The following is a 24,818-nucleotide window of genomic DNA, read 5'->3' on the forward strand; positions in this document are numbered from 1 at the left end:
CTAGAAACAGTTTCCTGAGGCTTTCCACTGTGTTACTATGAGTGGGAGGGGCCTAATTTAGCGCTTTTTTGCGCAGTAACTTTTACAGACTGAGACATCCAGCTTCCTACAGGAGTCCCCTGAATGCTATAGGACATCTCTAAAGGGCTCTTAGGCTTTCCAAAATCGTTTGTTGGGGAAGGTAGGCCCACAGCAAGGCTGTGGCAGTTTGGTGTGACTGTTAAAAACGTCTATCGTTTTTTTGATCCGTTTTTTGAACTAAGGGGTTAATCATCCATTTGCAAGTGGGTGCAATGCTCTGTTAGCTTATTATACACACTGTAAAAATTTTGTTTGATTTACTGCCTTTTTTCACTGTTTTTCAAATTCTGACAAAATTTGTTTCTCTTAAAGGCACAGTACCGTTTCTTATATTTGCTTGTTAACTTGATTTAAAATGTTTTCCAAGCTTGCTAGTCTCATTGCTAGTCTGTACAAACATGTCTTACATAGAGGAAACTCCTTGTTCATTATGTTTAAAAGCCATGGTGGAACCCCCTCTTAGAATGTGTACCAAATGTACTGATTTCACTTTAAGCAATAAAGATCATATTCTGTCTTTAAAAAATTTATCACCAGAGGAATCTGATGAGGGGGAAGTTATGCCGACTAACTCTCCCAATCCCAACGTGTCAGATCCTTTGACTCCCGCTCAAGGGACTCACGCTCAAATGGCGCCAAGTACATCTAGGGCGCCCATAGCGTTTACTTTACAAGACATGGCGGCAGTCATGGATAATACACTGTCAGCGGTATTAGCCAGACTACCTGAATTTAGAGGAAAGCGAGATAGCTCTGGAGTTAGACGAAATACAGAGCATACTGACGCTTTAAGAGCTATGTCTGATACTGCCTCACAATATGCAGAAGCTGAAGAAGGAGAGCTTCTTTCTGTGGGTGATGTTTGTGACTCAGGGAAGATGATGCAACCTGATTCTGATATCTCTACATTTAAATTTAAGCTTGAACACCTCCGCGTGTTACTCAGGGAGGTTTTAGCTGCTCTGAATGACTGTGATACAATTGCAGTTCCAGAGAAATTGTGTAGACTGGATAAATACTATGCAGTACCGGTGTGCACTGATGTTTTTCCAATACCTAAAAGGTTTACAAAAATTATTACTAAGGAATGGAATAGACCAGGTGTTCCGTTCTCTCCCCCTCCTATTTTTAGAAAAATGTTTCCAATAGACGCCACCACACAGGACTTATGGCAGACAGTTCCTAAGGTGGAGGGAGCAGTTTCTACTCTAGCAAAGCGTACTACTATCCCTGTCGAGGACAGTTGTGCTTTCTTAGATCCAATGGATTAAAAATTAGAGGGTTACCTTAAGAAAATGTTTATTCAACAAGGTTTTATCCTACAGCCCCTTGCATGCATTGCTCCTGTCACTGCTGCTGCGACGTTCTGGTTTGAGTCTCTGGAAGAGGCTTTACAGGTAGCTACTCCATTAGATGACATACTTGACAAGCTTAGAGCACTTAAGCTAGCCAATTCTTTTGTTTCTGATGCCATTGTTCATTTGACTAAACTAACGGCTAAGAATTCTGGTTTTGCTATCCAGGCGCGCAGAGCGCTATGGCTTAAATCATGGTCAGCTGACGTTACTTCAAAGTCTAAGCTGCTTAACATTCCCTTCAAGGGGCAGACCCTATTCGGGCCTGGTTTGAAGGAGATTATTGCTGATATCACTGGAGGAAAAGGTCATGTCCTTCCTCAGGATAGGTCCAAATCAAGGGCCAAACAGTCTAATTTTCGTGCCTTTCGAAACTTCAAGGTAAGTGCGGCATCAACTTCCTCTAATGCAAAACAAGAGGGAACTTTTGCTCAGTCCAAGACGGTCTGGAGACCTAACCAGACCTGGAACAAAGGTAAGCAGGCCAAAAAGCCTGCTGCTGCCTCTAAGACAGCATGAAGGAACGGCCCCCTATCCGGTAACGGATCTAGTAGGGGGCAGACTTTCGCTCTTCGCCCAGGCGTGGGCAAGAGATGTCTAGGATCCCTGGGCATTGGAAATTATATCCTAGGGATATCTTCTGGACTTCAAGGCTTCCCCCCCCCCTCAAAAAAAGGGAGATTTCACCTTTCACAATTATCTGCAAACCAGATAAAGAGAGAGGCATTCTTACACTGTGTACAAGACCTCCTAGTTATGGGAGTGATCCATCCAGTTCCAAAGGAGGAACAGGGACAGGGATTTTACTCAAATCTGTTTGTGGTTCCCAAAAAGAGGGAACCTTCAGACCAATTTTGGATCTAAAGATCTTAAACAAATTCCTCAGAGTTCCATCATTCAAGATGGAGACCATTCGTACCATCCTACCTATGATCCAGGAGGGTCAATACATGACTACAGTGGATTTAAAGGATGCTTATCTTCACATTCCGATACACAAAGATCATCATCAGTTTCTCAGGTTTGCCTTCCTAGACAGGCATTACCAGTTTGTAGCTCTTCCCTTTTGGGTTAGCTACAGCCCCAAGAATTTTTACGAAGGTTCTGGGGTCGCTTCTGGCGGTCCTAAGGCCGCGGGGCATAGCAGTGGCCCCTTATTTAGACGACATCCTGATTCAGGCGTCAAACTTCCAAATTGCCAAGTCTCATACGGACATAGTGCTGGCATTTCTGAGGTCGCATGGGTGGAAGGTGAACGAGGAAAAGAGTTCTCTATCCCCCCTCACAAGAGTTTCCTTCCTAGGGACTCTGATAGATTCTGTAGAAATGAAAATTTACCTGACGGAGTCCAGGTTATCAAAACTTCTAAATTCCTGCCGTGTTCTTTATTCCATTCCTCGCCCTTCGGTGGCTCAGTGCATGGAAGTAATCGGCTTAATGGTAGCGGCAATGGACATAGTGGGGATTACACAGATTTGTCCCCTCTTCTAAATCTGGATCAAGAGACCAGGGATTCTCTTTGGTGGCTATCTCGGGTCCATCTGTCCAAGGGAATGATGGACAGATGGACAATTGTAATGACAGATGCCAGCCTTCTAGGCTGGGGGGCAGTCTGGAACTCCCTGAAGGCTCAGGGATCGTGGACTCAGGAGGAGACACTCCTTCCAATAAACATTCTGGAACTAAGAGCGATATTCAATGCTTTTCAAGCTTGGCCTCAGCTAGCGACAATGAGGTTCATCAGATTTCAGTCGGACAACATCACGACTGTTTCTTACATCAACCATCAAGGGGGAACAAGGAGTTCCCTAGCGATGTTAGAAGTCTCAAAGATAATTCGCTGGGCAGAGATTCACTCTTGCCACCTATCAGCTATCCATATCCCAGGTGTAGAGAACTGGGAGGCAGATTTTCTAAGTCGACAGACTTTTCATCTGGGGGAGTGGGAGCTCCATCCGGAGGTGTTTGCACAATTGATTCATCGTTGGGGCAAACCAGAACTGGATCTCATGGCATCTCGCCAGAACACCAAGCTTCCTTGTTACGGGTCCAGTGACCCCAAGGCAACGCTGATAGATGCTCTAGCAGCGCCTTGGTCCTTCAACCTGGCTTATGTGTTTCCACCGTTTCCTCTGCTCCCTCGTCTGATTGCCAAAATCAAGCAGGAGAGAGCATTGGTGATCTTGATAGCGCCTGCGTGGCCACGCAGGACTTGGTATGCAGATCTGGTGGACATGTCATCCTTTCCATCATGGACTCTGCCGCTGAGACAGGACCTTCTACTTCAAGGTCCTTTCAACCATCCAAATCTAATTTCTCTGAGGCTGACTGCCTGGAGATTGAACGCTTGATTTTATCAAAGCGTGGTTTCTCCGAGTCAATCATTGATACCTTAATTCAGGCACGAAAGCCTGTCACCAGGAAAATCTATCATAAGATATGGCGTAAATATCTTTATTGGTGTGAATCCAAGGGCTACTCATGGAGTAAGGTCAGGATTCCCAGGATATTATCTTTTCTCCAAGAAGGATTGGAAAAAGGATTGTCAGCTAGTTCCTTAAAAGGACAGATTTCTGCGCTGTCTATTCTTTTGCTCAAGCGTCTGGCGGATGTTCCAGACGTTCAGGCGTTTTGTCAGGCTTTAGTTAGAATCAAGCCTGTGTTTAAACCTGTTGCTCCACCTTGGAGCTTAAATTCGGTTCTTAAAGTTCTTCAGGGGGTTCCGTTTGAACCTCTTCATTCCATAGATATCAAACTTTTATCTTGGAAAGTTCTTTTTTTGGTAGCTATTTCCTCGGCTTGTAGAGTTTCCGAGTTATCTGCCTTACAATGTGATTCTCCTTATCTGATCTTCCATGCAGATAAGGTAGTTCTGCGTACCAAACCTGGGGTTTTACCTAAGGTGGTATCTAATAAGAATATCAATCAAGAGATTGTTCCGTCTTTGTGTCCTAATCCTTCTTCAAAGAAGGAACGTCTATTACACAATCTGGACGTGGTTCGTGCTTTTAAAGTTTTACTTGCAAGCTACTAAAGATTTTCGTCAAACATCTGCTTTGTTTGTTGTCTACTCTGGACAGAGGAGAGGTCAAAAGGCTTCGGCAACCTCTTTCTTTTTGGCTAAGAAGCATAATCCGCTTAGCCTATGAGACTGCTGGCCAGCAGCCTCCTGAAAGGATTACAGCTCATTCTACTAGAGCTGTGGCTTCCACTTGGGCCTTTTAAAAATGAGGCTTCTGTTGAACAGATTTGCAAGGCGGCGACTTGGTCTTCGCTTCATACTTTTTCAAAATTCTACAAATTTGATACTTTTGCTTCTTCGGAGGCTATTTTTGGGAGAAAGGTTTTACAGGCAGTGGTACCTTCCGTTTAAGTACCTGCCTTGTCCCTCCCTTCATCCGTGTACTTTAGCTTTGGTATTGGTATCCCAAAAGTAATGGATGATCCATGGACTGGATACACCTTACAAGAGAAAACATAATTTATGCTTACCTGATAAATTTATTTCTCTTGTGGTGTATCCAGTCCACGGCCCGCCCTGTCATTTTAAGGCAGGTATTTTTTAATTTTAAACTACAGTCACCACTGCACCCTAAGGTTTCTCCTTTCTCTGCTTGTTTTCGGTCGAATGACTGGATATGGCAGTTAGGGGAGAAGCTATATAGCAGCTCTGCTGTGGGTGATCCTCTTGCAACTTCCTGTTGGGAAGGAGAATATAAAAAGAGAGAGAGATGCACTCAGCTGAGACAGAACAAAAGCTGGAAAAACTTCCGTGCCTGTTCATTTTTGGGTGCCACTCAGGGTGCATACTCTTTTAGCACACTATGCCCCTTCACAGAGAAAAAATTTCCTGTAGAATATCAGTCTGACCCTGCCCAATGACAGTCCAGCACCGAAATACCAGGCAATTCTTCTCAATTCTTTCGGCCTTCTGTGGGCCTCGTCAGTGAGGTGCAGGAAGGAGAATATCCCACAAGTAATGGATGATCCTTGGACTGGATACACCACAAGAGAAATAAATTTATCAGGTAAGCATAAATTATGTTTTTTAGCTCTGTGATTACCTTGTATCTAAGCCTCTGCAGAATGCCTCCTTATCTCAGTTCTTTTGACAGACTTGAAATTTAGCTAATCAGTAGTGACTCATACATAACTCCATGGGAGTGAGGACAATGCACTGAGATAAGAGGTGGCCTTCAACAATTTAGAAATCAGTTAGAGCTTACTTAGGTTTAGTTTCCAACAAAGAATACCAAGGGAATATAACAAGTTTGATGGCAAAAGTAAATTGGAAAGTCGTTTAAATTGGATGCCTTATCTGCATAGTGCAACATTTTCTCCCTTTAATAATAGGGAAAGCAGAAAATAACATATATATATATGTGTGTGTAAAAATAATGTAGAATGTTAAACGCTTTTTAGTACAGTGTTCTCATTGACTTTGGAGATGTATCCTGTTTTCTCCTAACTTAAAAATAAAATGTATAATATAGACCAATCTGTCCCTATGTTACTGAAACCTTAACTTTGCCCACAAAATGCTTTAGCATGCCAACATTCTGCACATCAGTAATAATGTGGTGCATATTCACCCAGCAGACACTTTTGTATACTACCCTCAAGGAGGATTTCATTTAAATCAAATCGATTTGAATGATGGATTTTTCTACATAAAGGTTCCTTTCTTTTACAAGATATGACGAGTCCACGGATTTCATCACTTATGGGATATTGCCTCCTGGTCAGCAGGAGGAGGCAAAGAGTACCACAGCAGAGCTGTATATATAGCTCCTCCCTTCCCTCCCACCCCAGTCATTCTCTTTGCCTGTGTTAGTGTAGGAAGAGGTAAAGTGAGGTGTTTAGATTCTTCAATCAAGAGTTTATTGTTTTTAAATGGTGCCAGTGAGTACTATTTGTCTAAGGGTAGAGCATCAGGTTTTTCAACAATGGGAACTGAGGAGATTCTACATTCTCACTTCACTCCCCATGCTGGTGCTGCCCTGCTGATGGTCTTATCAGATATTACATAAGGCCCTGTTTGTCCCCACAGAACTACAGAAGGTGATGACAAGGGACCTCTACTTCGTGTGGGACAGGGTCATGATGTGATCAACACTGCGGTATGTACAGTCTTTTTGATTCTGGGGAGACAGTGTAGCTCAGAACAGACTGGACGTTACTTGCTATAAAACAAAAGGGGTAATCAACTTGCAAGAGTTCTTACTTGCCTAGCAGTTTCCCCTCTTATATTGCTTATATGTGTAACAGTGGGTTGGTGTGAATATATGACCCGGTTCATTACTGTGGACACTTGGAATGCGGGCTGATGCGGGGGACTGTTTGGGAGTTTTTACTCCGTTGGTTTACATATCTTTTACATTTGTGATTATGGAACAGTTTTGGAGGGGGCACATTGGTTTGTATGCAAGTCGGGTATATCCAACATTGATATTTCCCATGCGCTCTTTCCTATGTTTTTTTTTTTTCTACCGCCCACGAAGGGCGGGGCTTAACGTTCGCACGCTTAGCTGCACACTTGCTTTTCCGGCTTCCGACAGTCACGGAGGGGTACTTCGAGGCTCCTGTGTTTCCTACGTCCGCTTGTCTTCAGTTTCTCAACATCGCAAGCAGACTTAGGCAGCAGGTCACGGAGGATTTTTTTGCTGGTTGTGAGGTAGGCGCCACAGCAGAGCTGTGGCTTGGTGCAGGGGTTATTTTTAGTCACTATAGCAGGTTAACATAAAAAAGACTACTGCAACCTAACAAAATTGAATAGGTTTCTTATTGCAACTCTCTATTCCTTATTGTTGAACACTATGCAGTAAAATTTGTACCGGTTTAAATTTTAAAGGCACAGCACATATTTTGTTATTTACATTTCATATCTGTACCACGACCAATATTGCACTTTGTTTTTCTTTTTATCATGGCTGACCTACTGGAACATACTTGTTCTATGTGTTTAGCTGCCAATGTGGAACCCCCTCTTACATTTTGTCCCTCATGTACTGAGAGGACTTTACAGTTTAAAGATCAGATTTTCTTTAAGGCTAGTATATCTAAGGATGCTTCTCAGCCTGATGAGACTCGGGGTATGCCGCAACTTTCTCCCCAAGCATCACAACCTTTAACACCAACTCAGGTGCCATCAACTGCGTCAGCCTCATTTACTCTGCAGGATATGGCGGCAGTTATGTCATCCACTCTTAGAGGTTTTGTCTAAGTTGCCAGTGTTGCAAGGCAAGCGTAGTAGAAGAGAGGACCAGGTGGTCCAGGCGACTTCTGACTCTTTGATGGCGATCTCCGACGTACACTCCCAGGGCTCTGAAGTGGGAGTTAGGGAGACTCTATCTGAAGGGGAATTGTCTGATTCAGGAAGTACATTGCCCCAGACAGATTCGGACGTAATGTCCTTCAGATTTAAGCTTGAACACCTCAGTCTGTTGTTGCGGGAGGTTATGCTGACTCTGAAAGACTGTGACTCTATTGTGGTACCACCAGAGAAATTGTGTAAGATGTACAAATACTTAGAGGTTCCTTCTTCTTCTGATGTTTTTCCGGTTCCTAAGAGAATTTCGGAAATTATTACATGGGAATGGGAAAGACCGGGTATTCCTTTTTCACCTTCCCCTACTTTTAAGAAAATGTATCCTATAGCTGGCACCGTTCGGGATTCTTGGCAAACGGTCCCTAAGGTGGAGGGAGCTATATCTACCCTGGCTAAGCGTATGACTATCCCTATTGAGGACAGTTGTGCTTTCAAAGGCCCTATGGATAAAAAGTTGGATCGTCTTCTAAAAAAGCTATTTGTTCATCAAGGGTTTCTATTACAACCGACCGCCTGCATTGTACCAGTCACAACTGCGGCTGCCTTTTTGGTTTGACGCCTTAGAAGAGTCTCTTAAGACTGAGACTTCTTTAGAGGAAATAATGGATAGAATTAAGGCCCTTAAGCTGGCTAATTCTTTTGTTACGGATGCCGCCTTTCAGATCGCCAAATTGGCGGCTAAGAATGCAGGATTTTCCATTTTAGCGTGCAGAGCCTTATGGTTAAAATCTTGGTCTGCGGATGTGTCCTCTAAATCCAAGCTTTTGGCTATTCCTTTCAAGGGAAACACCCTATTCGGGCCTGACTTGAAAGAGATTATTTCTGACATTACGGGAGGTAAGGGTCACCTCCTACCTCAGAATAAAACATCTAAGCAGAGGGGTAGACAGAGTAATTTTCGTTCCTTTCGAAATTTCAAGGGAGTCCCCTCTTCCGCTAAACAGGAAGGGAATTTTGCACAAGCCAAGCCCGTCTGGAGACCCAACCAGGCTTGGAACAAGGGTAAACAACCCAAGAAGCCCGCTGCTGCTCCCAAGACAGCATGAAGGGGTGTCCCCCGATCTGGGACTGGATCTAGTAGGGGGCAGACTTTCTCTCTTTGTCCAGGCTTGGATAAGAGACGTTCAGGATCCCTGGACACTAGAAATCGTGTCCCAAGGGTATCAGCTGGAGTTCAAAACTTCCCTCCCAAGGGAAAGGTTTCTTCTTTAACGATTGTCTGTAGACCAGATAAAGAGAGGCGTTCTTACATTGTGTAAAAGACCTCTCCACTATGGGAGTAATTTGTCCCGTTCCAATACAGGAACAGGGGCAGAGGTTTCTCTTGTTAAGTGTGTTCAGTCCACGGGTCATCCATTACTTATGGGATATATTCTCCTTCCCAACAGGAAGTTGCAAGAGGATCACCCAAGCAGAGCTGCTATATAGCTGCTCCCCTCACATGTCATATCCAGTCATTCTCTTGCAACCCTCAACAAAGAAGGAGGTCGCGAGAGGAGCTGGAGTTTTTACTTAACTATTCTTCAATCAAAAGTTTGTTATTTTAAATGGCACCGGAGTGTGCTGTTTTTCTATCTCAGGCAGTATTTGGAAGAAGAAACTGCCTGCGTTTTTTTTCTATGATCTTAGCAGGCGTAACTAAGATCCACTGGCTGTTCTCGACATTCTGAGGAGTGGGGTAACTTCAGAAACTGGGAATAGCATGCGGGGTCCTCCGCAAATGAGGTATGTACAGTACATTATTTTCTGGGAATGGAATTGACTAAGAAAATACTGCTGTTACCGTATGATGTAAGTACAGCCTTAAATGCAGTAGTGGCAACTGGTATCAGGCTGATAAATGTATGCGCAGTCCAGTTAATTTCTAGGGACTAGAATTTGACTGAGAAAATACTGTTAAAACTGAAATAATACTTCAGCCTTATCTGCAGTGGTAGCGACTGGTAGCAGGCTTAGTGATAACTTTGCATGACATTGGAAAATGTTGTTTTTTAATAAAACGTTTACTGGCATGTTATTCGTTTTTGTGAGGTACTTTGGTGATAAATCTCTTTGGGCATGATTTTTTCCACATGGCTAACATATATTTTCTGCATGGAAACAGTTATATCAGGGCTCCCACTGTTGTAATAGGAGTGGGAGGGACCTTATTTTAGCGCCTTGTTGCACAGTTGAAATTCTAGCACAGTCTTCCTGCTTCTTCCTCCTTGATCCAGGACGTCTCTAGAGAGCTCAGGGATCTGCAAAATTCATTTTTGAGGGAGGTAATCAGTCACAGCAGATCTGTGACAGTGTGCTTGACTGTGATTAAAAGCGTTAAATCTTAATTGATATCCGTTTTGGGTATTGAGGGGTTAATCATCCTTTTGCTAATGGGTGCAATCCTCTGCTAATAATACACTTCTTGTTAAGAATTGTTTAATTATATCTGTATTTTTGAAGCGCTGCAGCGTTTTTTATATTGCTTGTAAACTTATTGAAAGTGATTTCCAAGCTTGCTAGTTTCATTGCTAAGTCTGTTTAAACATGTCTGATTCAGAGGAAACTGTTTGTTCATCATGTTCAAAAGCCAATGTGGAGCCCAATAGAACGATGTGTACCAATTGTATTGATATTGCTTTGAATAAAAGTCAATCTGTACCGATAGAGAAACTATCACCAGACAACGAGGGGGAAGTTATGCCGCCTAACTCTCCTCACGTGTCAGTACCTGCGTCTCCCGCTCGGGAGATGCGTAGGATTGAGACGCCAAGTACATCTCTAGGTCTTTACAAATCACTTTACATGATATGGCTAATGTTATGAAAGAAGTATTATACAGGGAGTGCAGAATTATTAGGCAAGTTGTATTTTTGAGGATTAATTTTATTATTGAACAACAACCATGTTCTCAATGAACCCAAAAAACTCATTAATATCAAAGCTGAATAGTTTTGGAAGTAGTTTTTAGTTTGTTTTTAGTTATAGCTATTTTAGGGGGATATCTGTGTGTGCAGGTGACTATTACTGTGCATAATTATTAGGCAACTTAACAAAAAACAAATATATACCCATTTCAATTATTTATTTTTACTAGTGAAACCAATATAACATCTCAACATTCACAAATATACATTTCTGACATTCAAAAACAAAACAAAAACAAATCAGTGACCAATATAGCCACCTTTCTTTGCAAGGACACTCAAAAGCCTGCCATCCATGGATTCTGTCAGTGTTTTGATCTGTTCACCATCAACATTGCGTGCAGCAGCAACCACAGCCTCCCAGACACTGTTCAGAGAGGTGTACTGTTTTCCCTCCTTGTAAATCTCACATTTGATGATGGACCACAGGTTCTCAATGGGGTTCAGATCAGGTGAACAAGGAGGCCATGTCATTAGATTTTCTTCTTTTATACCCTTTCTTGCCAGCCACGCTGTGGAGTACTTGGACGCGTGTGATGGAGCATTGTCCTGCATGAAAATCATGTTTTTCTTGAAGGATGCAGGCTTCTTCCTGTACCACTGCTTGAAGAAGTTGTCTTCCAGAAACTGGCAGTAGGACTGGGAGTTGAGCTTGACTCCATCCTCAACCCGAAAAGGCCCCACAAGCTCATCTTTGATACCAGCCCAAACCAGTACTCCACCTCCACCTTGCTGGCGGGAGTCGGACTGGAGCTCTCTGCCCTTTACCAATCCAGCCACGGGCCCATCCATCTGGCCCATCAAGACTCACTCTCATTTCATCAGTCCATAAAACCTTAGAAAAATCAGTCTTGAGATATTTCTTGGCCCAGTCTTGACGTTTCAGCTTGTGTGTCTTGTTCAGTGGTGGTCGTCTTTCAGCCTTTCTTACCTTGGCCATGTCTCTGAGTATTGCACACCTTGTGCTTTTGGGCACTCCAGTGATGTTGCAGCTCTGAAATATGGCCAAACTGGTGGCAAGTGGCATCTTGGCAGCTGCACGCTTGACTTTTCTCAGTTCATGGGCAGTTATTTTGCGCCTTGGTGTTTCCACACGCTTCTTGCGACCCTGTTGACTATTTTGAATGAAACGCTTGATTGTTCGATGATCACGCTTCAGAAGCTTTGCAATTTTAAGAGTGCTGCATCCCTCTGCAAGATATCTCACTATTTTTGACTTTTCTGAGCCTGTCAAGTCCTTCTTTTGACCCATTTTGCCAAAGGAAAGGAAGTTGCCTAATAATTATGCACACCTGATATAGGGTGTTGATGTCATTAGACCACACCCCTTCTCATTACAGAGATGCACATCACCTAATATGCTTAATTGGTAGTAGGCTTTCGAGCCTATACAGCTTGGAGTAAGACAACATGCATAAAGAGGATGATGTGGTCAAAATACTAATTTGCCTAATAATTCTGCACACAGTGTATTATATGCCCGAATTAAGGGGCAAGCGCGATAGCTCTGGGTTAAGGACAGAGCGCGCTGACGACACGAGAGCCATGTCTGATACTGCGTCACAATTTGCAGAACATGAAGACGGTGAGCTTCATTCTGTCGGTGACGGTTCTGATCCGGGGAGACCGGATTCAGAAATTTCAAATTTTAAATTTAAGCTTGAGAACCTCCGTGTGTTACTAGGAGAGGTATTAGCGGCTCTGAATGATTGCAACACGGTGGCAATTCCAGAGAAAATGTGTAGGTTGGATAGATACTATGCGGTACCGGTGTGTACTGCCGTCTTTCCTATACCAAAAAGACTTACAGAAATTATTAGTAAGGAGTGGGATAGACCCGGTGTGCCTTTTTCCCCTCCCCCGATATTTAGAAAAATGTTTCCTATAGACGCCACCACCCGAGACTTATGGCAGACGGTCCCTAAGGTGGAGGGAGCAGTTTCTACTTTAGCCAAGCGTACCACTATCCCGGTGGAGGATAGCTGTGCTTTCTCAGATCCAATGGATAAAAAATTAGAGGGTTATCTTAAGAAAATGTTTGTTCAACAGGGTTTTATATTGCAGCCTCTTGCATGCATTGCGCCTGTCACGGCTGCAGCGGCATTCTGGTTTGAGTCTCTGGAAGAGGCAATTCGCACAGCGCCATTGGATGAGGCTTTGTGCAAAGTTAGAACCCTTAAGCAAGCTAATGCGTTTGTTTCAGATGCCGTAGTACATCTAACCAAACTTACGGCTAAAAATTCCGGATTCGCCATACAGGCGCGCAGAGCGCTCTGGCTTAAATCCTGGTCAGCGGATGTAACTTCCAAGTCTAAGCTACTTAACATTCCTTTCAAAGGGCAGACCTTATTCGGGCCCGGCTTGAAGGAAATTATTGCTGACATTACGGGAGGTAAGGGCCACGCCTTTCCTCAGGACAGGGCCAAACCAAAGGCCAAACAGTCTAATTTTCGTGCCTTTCGTAACTTCAAGGCAGGAGCAGCGTCAACTTCCTCCGCTCCAAAACAGGAAGGAACTACTGCTCGTTACAGACAGGGTTGGAAAGGCAACCAGTCATGGAACAAGGGCAAGCAGGCCAGAAAGCCTACTCCCGCCCCTAAGACAGCATGAAGACAGGGCCCCCTATCCGGAGACGGATTTAGTGGGGGGCAGACTTTCTCTCTTCCCCCAGGCTTGGGCAAGAGATGTGCAGGATCCCTGGACGTTGAAGATTATATCTCAGGGATACCTTCTGGATTTCAAAACCTCTCCTCCACAAGGGAGGTTCCATCTTTCGAGGTTATCAACAAACCTAGTAAAGAGAGAGGCATTTCTACAATGTGTACAAGACCTCTTAATCATGGGAGTGATCCACTCAGTTCCGCGATCGGAACAGGGACAAGGATTTTACTCAAATCTATTTGTGGTTCCCAAAAAAGAGGGAACCTTCAGACCAATCTTGGACTTAAAGATCTTAAACAAATTCCTAAGGGTACCATCCTTCAAGATGGAGACCATTCGAACCATCCTACCCATGATCCAAGAGGGTCAATATATGACCACAGTGGACTTGAAGGATGTTTACCTTCACATACCGATTCACAAAGATCATTATCGGTACCTAAGGTTTGCCTTTCTAGACAGGCATTACCAGTTTGTGGCTCTTCCCTTCGGGTTAGCCACGGCCCCGAGAATTTTTACGAAGGTTCTGGGTTCACTTCTGGCGGTACTAAGACCACGAGGCATAGCGGTGGCTCCGTACCTAGACAACATTCTGATACAAGCGTCAAGTTTTCAGAATGCAAAGTCTCATACAGAGATAGTTCTAGCATTTCTGAGGTCGCATGGGTGGAAAGTGAACGTGGAAAAGAGTTCTCTGTTACCACTCACAAGGGTTCCTTTTCTAGGGACTCTTATAGATTCTGTAGAGATGAACATTTACCTGACGGAGTCCAGGTTATCAAAGATTCTCAATGCTTGCCGTGTCCTTCATTCCGTTCCAAGCCCATCAGTAGCTCAGTGCATGGAGGTAATCGGCTTAATGGTCGCGGCAATGGACATAGTACCATTTGCGCGCCTGCATCTCAGACCGCTGCAACTATGCATGCTCAGTCAATGGAACGGGGATTATTCAGATCTGTCCCCTTTGCTAAATCTGGACCAGGAGACCAGAGATTCTCTTCTCTGGTGGTTGTCACCGGTTCATCTGTCCAAAGGAATGACCTTTCACAGACCAGATTGGACGATTGTAACAACGGATGCCAGCCTTCTAGGCTGGGGAGCAGTCTGGAATTACCTGAAGGCTCAGGGATCGTGGACTCAGGAGGAGAAACTCCTTCCGATAAACATTCTAGAATTAAGAGCAATATTCAATGCTCTTCTAGCTTGGCCTCAGTTAGCAAAACTGAGGTTCATCAGATTTCAGTCGGACAATATCACGACTGTGGCTTACATCAATCATCAAGGGGGAACCAGGAGTTCCCTAGCGATGTTGGAAGTCTCGAAGATAATTCGCTGGGCAGAGTCTCACTCTTGCCACCTGTCAGCGATTTACATCCCAGGCGTAGAGAACTGGGAGGCGGATTTCCTAAGTCGCCAGACTTTTCATCCGGGAGAGTGGGAACTTCACCCGGAGGTATTTGCTCAACTGATTCGTCGTTGGGGCAATCTGGATCTCATGGCATCTCGCCAGAACGCAAAGCTTCCTTGTTACGGATCCAGGTCCAGGGACCCGGGAGCGGTGCTGGTAGATGCATTAGCAGCCCCTTGGGTTTTCAACATAGCTTATGTGTTTCCACCATTTCCGTTGCTACCTCGACTGATTGCCAGGATCAAACAGGAGAAGGTATCGGTAATTCTGATAGCGCCTGCGTGGCCACGCAGGACCTGGTATGCAGACCTAGTGGACATGTCGTCCTGTCCACCATGGTCTCTTCCTCTGAGGCAGGACCTTCTAATTCAGGGTCCTTTCAACCATCCAAACCTAATTTCTCTGAGGCTGACTGCCTGGAAATTGAACGCTTGATTCTATCAAAGCGTGGGTTTTCGGATTCGGTTATTGATTCATTCATACAGGCTCGGAAACCTGTGACCAGAAAAATTTACCATAAGATATGGCGTAAATATTTATATTGGTGCGAATCCAAGAGTTACTCATGGAGTAAGGTTAGGATTCCTAGGATATTGGCTTTCTACAAGAGGGTTTAGAAAAGGGTTTATCCGCTAGTTCGCTAAAGGGACAGATTTCAGCTCTGTCTATTCTTTTACACAAACGTCTGGCAGAGAATCCAGACGTCCAGGCCTTTTGTCAGGCTTTGGTTAGAATTAAGCCTGTGTTTAAAGCTGTTGCTCCTCCGTGGAGCTTAAACTTGGTTCTTAAAGTTCTTCAGGGTGTTCCGTTTGAACCCCTTAATTCCATTGATATTAAGCTTTTATCTTGGAAAGTTTTGTTTTTGATGGCTATTTCCTCGGCTCGAAGAGTCTCTGAGTTATCAGCCTTACATTGTGATTCTCCTTATCTGATCTTTCATTCAGACAAGGTAGTTCTGCGTACGAAACCTGGGTTTTTACCTAAGGTTGTTTCTAACAGGAATATCAATCAAGAGATTGTTGTTCCATCATTATGTCCTAATCCTTCTTCAAAGAAGGAACGTCTTTTGGATAATCTAGACGTGGTCCGTGCTCTGAAGTTCTACTTACAGGCAACTAAAGATTTTAGACAAACTTCTTCTCTGTTTGTCGTTTACTCTGGACAGAGGAGAGGTCAAAAGGCTTCGGCTACCTCTCTCTCTTTCTGGCTTCGTAGCATAATACGTTTAGCCTATGAGACTGCTGGACAGCAGCCTCCTGAAAGAATTACAGCTCATTCCACTAGAGCTGTGGCTTCCACCTGGGCCTTTAAGAATGAGGCCTCTGTTGAACAGATTTGCAAGGCTGCAACTTGGTCTTCACTTCATACTTTTTCCAAATTTTACAAATTTGGCACTTTCGCTTCTTCGGAGGCTGGTTTTGGGAGAAAGGTTCTACAGGCAGTGGTTCCTTCTGTTTAATGTTCCTGCCTTGTCCCTCCCATCATCCGTGTACTTAGCTTTGGTATTGGTATCCCATAAGTAATGGATGACCCGTGGACTGAACACACTTAACAAGAGAAAACATAATTTATGCTTACCTGATAAATTTATTTCTCTTGTAGTGTGTTCAGTCCACGGCCCGCCCTGTCTTTTTAAGGCAGGTTCTAAATTTTAAAATTATAACTCCAGTCACCACTGCACCTTATAGTTTCTCCTTTCTCGTCTTGTTTCGGTCGAATGACTGGATATGACATGTGAGGGGAGGAGCTATATAGCAGCTCTGCTTGGGTGATCCTCTTGCAACTTCCTGTTGGGAAGGAGAATATATCCCATAAGTAATGGATGACCCGTGGACTGAACACACTCAAGAGAAATAAATTTATCAGGTAAGCATAAATTATGTTTTTACTAAAATCTTTTTGTGGTTCCCAAAAAAGAGGAAACGTTCCGACCCATTTTAGATCTCAAGAGTCTAAAACAGTTTCTCAGAGTTCCATCTTTCAAGATGGAGACTATTCGGACAATTCTTCCTTTGATCCAGGACGGTCAATATATGACTACCGTGGATTTAAAGGATGCATATCTTCACATTCCTATCCACAGAGATCATCACCAATTCCTGAGGTTTGCCTTTCTGGACAAACATTTTCAATTCGTGGCCCTTCTCTTCGGGTTGGCCACGGCACCCAGGATCTTCACAAAGGTTCTAGGGTCTTTGCTGGCGGTTATCAGCTGACAAAGTCTCATACCGACATGTTTCTAGCTTTTCTAAGGACTCACGGGTGGAAGGTGAATCTAGAAAAGAGTTCACTAATTCCACAAACAAGGGTTCCTTTCCTGGGAACTCTAATAGACTCTATATCCATGGAAATCTTCTTGATGCAAGTTAAAGATTCTGAATAAATGCCGATCCCTTCAGTCCAATCCTCGGCTATCAGTGGCTCAGTGCATGGAGGTAATTGGATTGATGGTGGCGGCAATGGACATCATTCCGTTTGCTCGTTTTCATCTCAGACCTCTACAGTTGAGCATGCTCAGACAGTGGAATGGAAATTATGCAAATTTGTCTCCTCAGATAGATCTGGATCAAGAGACAAGAGACTCTCCTTTGGTGGTTGTCGCAGGATCATCTGTCCCAAGGGACGTGCTTCCACAGACCCTCATGGGTGATAGTGACAACGGACACCAGTCTACTAGGATGGGGTGCAGTCTGGAATTCCCTGAAGGCTCAGGGTGTGTGGACTCAGTCGGAGTCTCTACTTCCTATGAATATTCTGGAATTCAGAGCAATATTCAATGCGCTTCAGACTTGGCCTCAGTTGGCTTCGGCCAAATTCATCCGATTTCAGTCGGACAACATCTCGACTGTGGCTTAAATCAATCATCAGGGAGGAACAAGGAGTTCCTTAGCGATGACAGCAGTATCCAAGATAATTCGGTGGACGGAGGCTCACTCTTGTTATCTATTCACCCCAGTTTGAAATCGCCCGGTTGTGTTTGACACGGGCGTTGATTGGCTGCTGGATACCACGTGGGCGGACGCGCCTCCAAGCGTCTTGTGGATGGCCTCTGACGGAACGGACGGACAAGGAATCCCGGTGTAAACGAGTCCCTGGAGACACGAAGGTAGCGGTGAGTAGGCGCAGCTAAGGCTTTGGTGGGCACGGGCTGTCCTGCACGGACTCATTCAGATACCGATATCTGATACATTCAGATACCGATATCTGATACTTTCAGAATGTTCGTTTAGACTAATGCATTGGCTTGTTTCATACAAAACCAATCAACTAGACATCATTAGAAACAAAATAGGCACTTTACAAACAGAGCTTAATAAAAGAAAGGATGACTTAGACTATTCAAGATATGATGCAATTTTAAGAAACCCCTTATTAAAATCTAAGAATTTGGTACTCAATCTTAAACACTCTAAATATCTGAGGGATTCCTCAGATTATGAGAATAAAACAGTTTATAATTGGCATCATTCTCAGAACAATCATACAGGGAGACGCTTTAACAGAAGAGGGAGTTCGGAGGGGGTAACAAACAGTCAACAACTAAGGAGACTACATACTCTGGTACTTCTGGTAGTGAAGGTGACTCAAGGGATGAAATAGGTGCCACAGGTGGTGGTAATCAATCAGTGCCAACGAAGGGTATCCTTAAGACTGTCAAAAATTCTGACAAACAAGTCACTATAAATACCCTAACTCAAACACTAAGTGTAAATAATCAGGCAGTTAAACCTAAATCCTCCACTAATATAAGATCTAAATACACCAGTAGCGCTAATACTGCACAGTCAGGACCTACTACTAACACAGGCGTAGATCGCCAGGTATTCGAGCAGGTTTTTTACAAACCGGCAGAGAAAACAGGTATAGGACAGGAGAAACAACAAGAGAGATATTCCCTAAGGGGGAACAAAAACACCAAATACCATTTGAATAATGTGATAAACCTGTCCTCTGTAAATTTAACTACCTTACAACAGAGAGTACTAAGCTATGGTTTGAACTTTGCTCCTATGTGTAGCTTTAATCTATTCCAAACTATGCTTGATATAAGTAAACTTATTCGCAACATTACCCTGAAGAAACATTTTAGTGGCATTGAATCAGATTACAATGAAACTATGAGGGGGAAGGCTTTGGTTGTTCAACCGAAGTCCTCAAATTTTGAGGAGAACTGTGATGTGACTACACTAGATAGTTTGATGAGACAGGGTGTTTGTGTGGATGATGACAATACCAGCAATAGTTTTAATGGTTTTAGAAATGTTTCAGAATTCTATCCTATTCAGAACAGGGGACCAGTATTAGAAACATTCTACAAAAGAGGGGAGGCAGATTTGACAATCTTGAAACAAAATAGTAATTCTAACCAAACCAAACGACATAATTTAAGTAAAAGTGAAAAAGATGCACTTCTTGAATTACATTAACGAAGCACATAGACAACTACATGATTTGCACAACTATGTACCATTACCTACTAACCCTACCAGTACCTTTCAAAAAGATTTACTGTCAATTTTGGATGATAGTTTGGAGGATGGGCACCTTGATCAATCCACGTACGAATTTTTGTACATTCAACATCCTGTGGTGCCCATCTTCCACTATCTTCCGAAAGTACATAAGACATTAACAAACATTCAGGGTCGACCGATAGTCAGTGGGATTGGCTCTATGTTCGAACACCTCTCCCAGTGGCTAGATGCCATTCTTCATCCGTTTGTGATATCTCTTCAGAGCTGTCTCAAGGACACAAAAGATCTCATTAATCTAGTTGAAACATTGCGCTGGGAAAGGAAGAACGTTTGGGTTACAGTGGACGTTACTGCACTTTATTCGTCCATCCCACATGATTTGGGTTTACAAGCCCTGTCGTTCTTCCTTTCCAATTATTCTAACTTCACTCCGGCTTTTATTGAATATATTTTGAGAATTAAGAGGTTTCTTTTAACCCACAATTTTTTCAGGTTTGAGGGCAAGTTCTATCTCCAGAGGTGTGGGACAGCGATGGGGGCGAAATTCGCCCCTTCCTACGCTAACCTCTACATGGCGTGGTGGGAGCTGTCCCACATCTTTGGAGATGGGAATGCCTTCAAAGAATGTATTGCCTTTTACAGGCGCTACATTGACGACCTGATTTTCATCTGGCAAGGTGATCCAAGCCTGGTTGAATCCTTTTATAGACAATTTGAATAGTAATTCTTTTGGCTTAAGGTTTACCTATGAAAAACATGACACCACTATTAATTACCTAGACCTTACATTGACAGCAAATAGTGATGGACAGATACTAAGTGATCTTTATAGGAAACCCATCACCAAAAATACTATTCTACACGCCAGTAGTTGCCACCCCAAGCATGTACCTTTTGCGGTGGCCAAAGGACAATTCATTAGAATAAAGCGCAATTGCACTAAGGAAAGCACCTATATCAAACAGAGAACTGAGATGCGAGAGAGATTACGTCAGAGGGGGTATCCCAAACATATTCTTGATAGAGCAGCTAAGGCAGTAGATAGCTTGGATAGATAGTCCCTATTACATCATTCAACTATTGCTGGTAGATCCAAAAAGGTAGAACTAAGTCACAAGGATCAAGTCACCTTTGTTACTGAATACAGTGAGGAGTATAACACCATCTGTGGCATTGTAAGATGCTTGCAGCCGATGATAAACTCACACAGTGTGTGGATAACGGCTTGCGCTGTTCCTACAGGAAAAGTAGGACATTGGGCAATCTCCTTTCACCCTCCAAATTGCCCTCTTTGACTCCATCACTACATGGTTCCTGGCTCAGACATAGGGGGATGTACAGATGCAGCAGAACCAGATGTAGACCACGTGAATTTGGTATTTTTTCGAATAAATTTCATTCTGAAGTAACACATGAGGAATTTGATATTGGTTCGTGCCTCAACTGTACATCCTCCTATGTCATTTACGTATTGACCTGCGTAGAGTGTCATCTGCAGTATGTGGGCCTCACCACTAATGATGTTAATACGAGGATAAGGAATCATTTGTCCTCGATCAAAATAGGTGAGGCAACCACGCCGCTGGTCAAACATTTCAAAAACATACATGACGAGAAACAATGCACTGAAATGGCAAGCCATTGAATGTGTTAAAAGTCCCCCTAGAGGTGGGGACAGAGATAAGGCACTTGGGAAACGGGAAATGTTCTGGATATTTAAGTTACATACATGGGTCCCCCAAGGCCTAAATTCAGAATATGACCTCATCAATTATTGGAAGTGAATATTAACTTCCTAATATGTACAACTTAACATAGTTGGAATCTTTGTTTGTTGGAATCTTTGTTTTAGGTCTTGTTGTCATCCATGTAAATACCTGAGTCCTATATTGATGTACATATGTCTCTACTACTCATGAGATAACATGAACTTGGACCAGTTAAGACAATAGTCGTTTTAGCACTGCTGTATTTTGAAAAAAGTGCTTTATTGTTCTAGTTGTCTCCCCACATATACTCTATTTTGACTATTTAAGTTGTCATATTTAGGGAGTAACAAGTATAAAGTATACATTTAATAAACATTGTTTTTTTGTTCTTTTTACATTATCTCACATATGATCAGATAGATATGCTTAGATTAATATATTAATCAGCATATCTTTTTGAATTAGTAGGTTTATTCTATCATGTATTATTTATGTATAGAGTACACTATAACACAAGGGGTTGTATATGACAATTATACTAATAGTGACCCCTACTGTATAATGACATTCACTGTGATACCTGAGATTATGTATATACTTTTTCTCCCTTTATTTTAGTTTTCTGTTCCCCTTTCTAACCAGCCATAACGATCTTATAACCTCTCAATATACCTTTATTGATCATTCAGTGCATTATGTCATATTACTATACACTGGTTACCAGCTGATGTCAGCAGGGAAGCATCAATTTACATGTATAGTATTTATTGTAGGCAGTGAAGTATATGAGGTTAATATTAGCACTTAATTGAATTATTGTGATTGGTAAATGTTTAACCTATCAGAACGAATGTTCCTTTAAATCTTTTACACGTTTGTACAATGTGAGCTACTATTACGGCATAAGGCCGAAACATGTGAGCCTGTTGCTTACGTGTGTTTTTCTTTTAAGTGCTTATGGTACTCCCATGTTTTTTTACCACAAGTGGATTGTAATAAAGATTTCTATTTTTACTTCGCTATGGAGATTTCAATTTTTTCAAATATATATATATATATATATCTCTCTCTCTCTCTCTCTCTCTCTCTCTCTCTCTCTCTCTCTCTCTCTCTCTCTCTCTTATATATATATCTCTATGTCTATATATATATATATATATATATATATATACTGTGTGTATGTGTATATATAAATACACACACACACACACAGACTTACATACATGTACAACAATACCAACACATTACACATATAGACCGGCAGAGAAAGGGCAACAGCATTCACAAAAAAATAATCACTATCATTTACCCTGTCATTTACAGACCTTATGTGTCTTCCTTCCAGTTCAGCATCACCAGCAGCCGGGATGAGGTCAAGTATCACAATTTTCATCTGCAGAGCAGGGTCTCGGTCTGAAAAGCCCACGCATAGGCTAGCACTGTGCTGTGGGCGCGAGATTTAAAATTTAGTTTTCTTAAGTTCAGAGCAAATAGCAAAATCGTGTCGTGCAATGCGCCGCTGCTTCTTTTGCACTCAAGTCCCAACCAATATAGGGGGAGCCGGCCCTGAAGTCAGACAGTAGATATACGGTGTCGGTGGGGGAATTTTGCAGTACTGACTGTGCAGCCTCTTGAAACCCTGGTGCGGGGAACCAACCTGGTTAGCACTGCTGAAGCCTGGAGGCCTGCGGCTGCGTGTGTGCGTGCGTGGGGGTGGGTGTACTGGAATGGGCAGTGTTGGTTGGTCGGGACGGTACCGTGGGGGTTTTGCCATATGATGCGCTGCGTTCTAGCCGGGCTGAGCCAAAAGGAAAATAAACAGGATTCAGGAACATAAAGTTAATTGAACATAAAGTTAAAAAAAAAATCAGGCTGCTCTAAATTGCGCCCCCTTGCTGGGGCGCTCTAAGGCGGTTGCATATATCGCCTTATACAATCCGCCGGCCCTGGGCTCGCATTTTTTTCTGTAAGTGTCCTGGGGGATGAGATACAGGCCTGCAAAGCTCTCCCCAGCCCCATGGCTTAGTCTCTCTAACTGCCCCCTTTTTGTTACATCTTCATGTGCCTGCGTGAAGATTACAGCAGTGTGAAAGGAGACTGCAGTCTCCTTTTCCCTTGGCAGTTTTGGGGGTTCCTAGGACATTTTATAACCTTTATTATTGTCACTAGCAGCCAACAATGCAGCTACATGCATGCACTTTCTCTATTTGCATAGTCCTGTGATGCCAGCAGTAGTAACTTTTGAAAGAAATGGGTCTGCAAAAGTGAAATATATATTTTGCATATAGCTTATTTTGAGGCTTAAGTATTTAACCCTTGTTTGAGTCACTTGATATAACATCAGAAATAAATCTTTAATTGTACAGGAATTTAAAGAGGGGCGTCGCGCCAGTCACACTGCCCCTCAAGTGCTTTTCAGCCACCGGGAGCCACCTCTGGAGTTGAAAGACACAGATGCTGCAGTTGGGGACAATATTGGATATATCACATTTGGTATGTATTAAACCAGTATACTAGGATACATTGGTGTGTTAGGATTGGAAAGCTTATGTCCTCATTATAATCTAATAGCCTTTTCAGCTCCTCAGAGAAACTTATTTTTACTTACTTTGTTCAAGTATACTCTGAAAAATAATCTATTCAGAAACACATTTGGTACAAGTGTATATCTGCCTGCTTATCATTTACTCTTGCATTGCTCATTTCATTAAATAGGCTTTAGTAATTGGTCTGTATAGTTTTTTGTTTCATATTAACTTTTATTCTTTTGCTTATGTTCAGTATAATGTGTTCCATAGCCATTGATGCAACTGACTTGTATTTTCTCTTGTCCTTAGTGCTTTTTCCTCGTCATACAAATGCCAATGCAAAAGACAACACCATCAATCTTATCCACACATTCCGGGACTACCTGCATTACCACATCAAGTGCTCCAAGGTAAGTGCCCTGTCATACTTTGTGATATCAAACTTGGGAATATAGTTATTTAATTAAGGAGAACAGAAGTAGTCAATGTGATAGAGCCTTGTGCTTTGGATAGTCAGGTTAAATCCTGCTGGGTCGGGTGGCGAAGCCTCCAGAGTTCCGTTAAACTGAGCGTGCTAATAAATTTAATAACAGCAGTTTCCCCATTGTGTGCATGTAATCTTTTATGTGTCTTGGCTGCAGAGGCAATATGTTGGTCGAGAGGCAGGGCCTAGGCTAAAAAAAAAGACCATAAACGCCAAAAATGTTATTGTTGTAATATACTTTTTACCTCCTATAATTACCTTGTAGCTAAGCTTCTGCAGACTGACTCCTTTTCTCAGTTTTTTTGACAGACTTGCATTTCAGGCAATTAGTGCTAACTCTTCAATAACTCCCTTGGAGAGAGCACAATGTTATCTGTATGGCACACATGAACAAACAGTACATGTTATTAGATATTCCCAGCCATACTGTGAGCTAAGTGGTGGACTGCAGAGTCTTAGAAATCAGCATATAAGCCTATCTAGGTTTAGCCTTTAAAGGGACAGTATACACTAATTTTCCTATAACTGCATGTAATAGACACTACTATAAAGAGTATAAACAGTTAAAAAACGTACTTAGAAGCTTCCAGTTTAGCTCTGTTAAAAAGGTTACTGGAATACCCACTGCAAGGGGAAAATAGCAGACACTCCCCCCTCCCCCTTCCTTAGCATACGAAAAGACCCTTTTACACAAACAAGAAGCAAGCTGGGGTAGGTATACGTCTGTATTCTCCTAAAAATTTGGGGCTTGTTTAGGAGTCTGAAATTTAGAGCAATGTTATTTAAAAATAAGCAAAACTATCCATTTTTTTAAAACTGTATGGGCTAAATAGATAATCTGCAAAACATTTATGCAAAGAAAAATCTAGTGTATAATGTCGCT

At 42.7% G+C, this 24,818-nt stretch overlaps 1 protein-coding gene across 1 annotated transcript in view; it reads left to right on the forward strand.

The window, feature by feature from the left end:
• Positions 1-24,818, forward strand: part of ARPC2 (actin related protein 2/3 complex subunit 2) — an 80,343-nt gene that overhangs the window by 43,348 nt on the left and 12,177 nt on the right. The window contains exons 7-8 of the mRNA XM_053698121.1: positions 23,290-23,416; positions 23,761-23,861. Of these exons, the coding sequence (XP_053554096.1) occupies positions 23,290-23,416; positions 23,761-23,861 (228 nt within the window). The remainder of the gene's footprint in view (positions 1-23,289; positions 23,417-23,760; positions 23,862-24,818) is intronic.

This window comes from Bombina bombina, chromosome 1, assembly GCF_027579735.1.
Source record: "Bombina bombina isolate aBomBom1 chromosome 1, aBomBom1.pri, whole genome shotgun sequence".
Classification (NCBI taxonomy): Eukaryota; Metazoa; Chordata; class Amphibia; order Anura; family Bombinatoridae; genus Bombina; species Bombina bombina.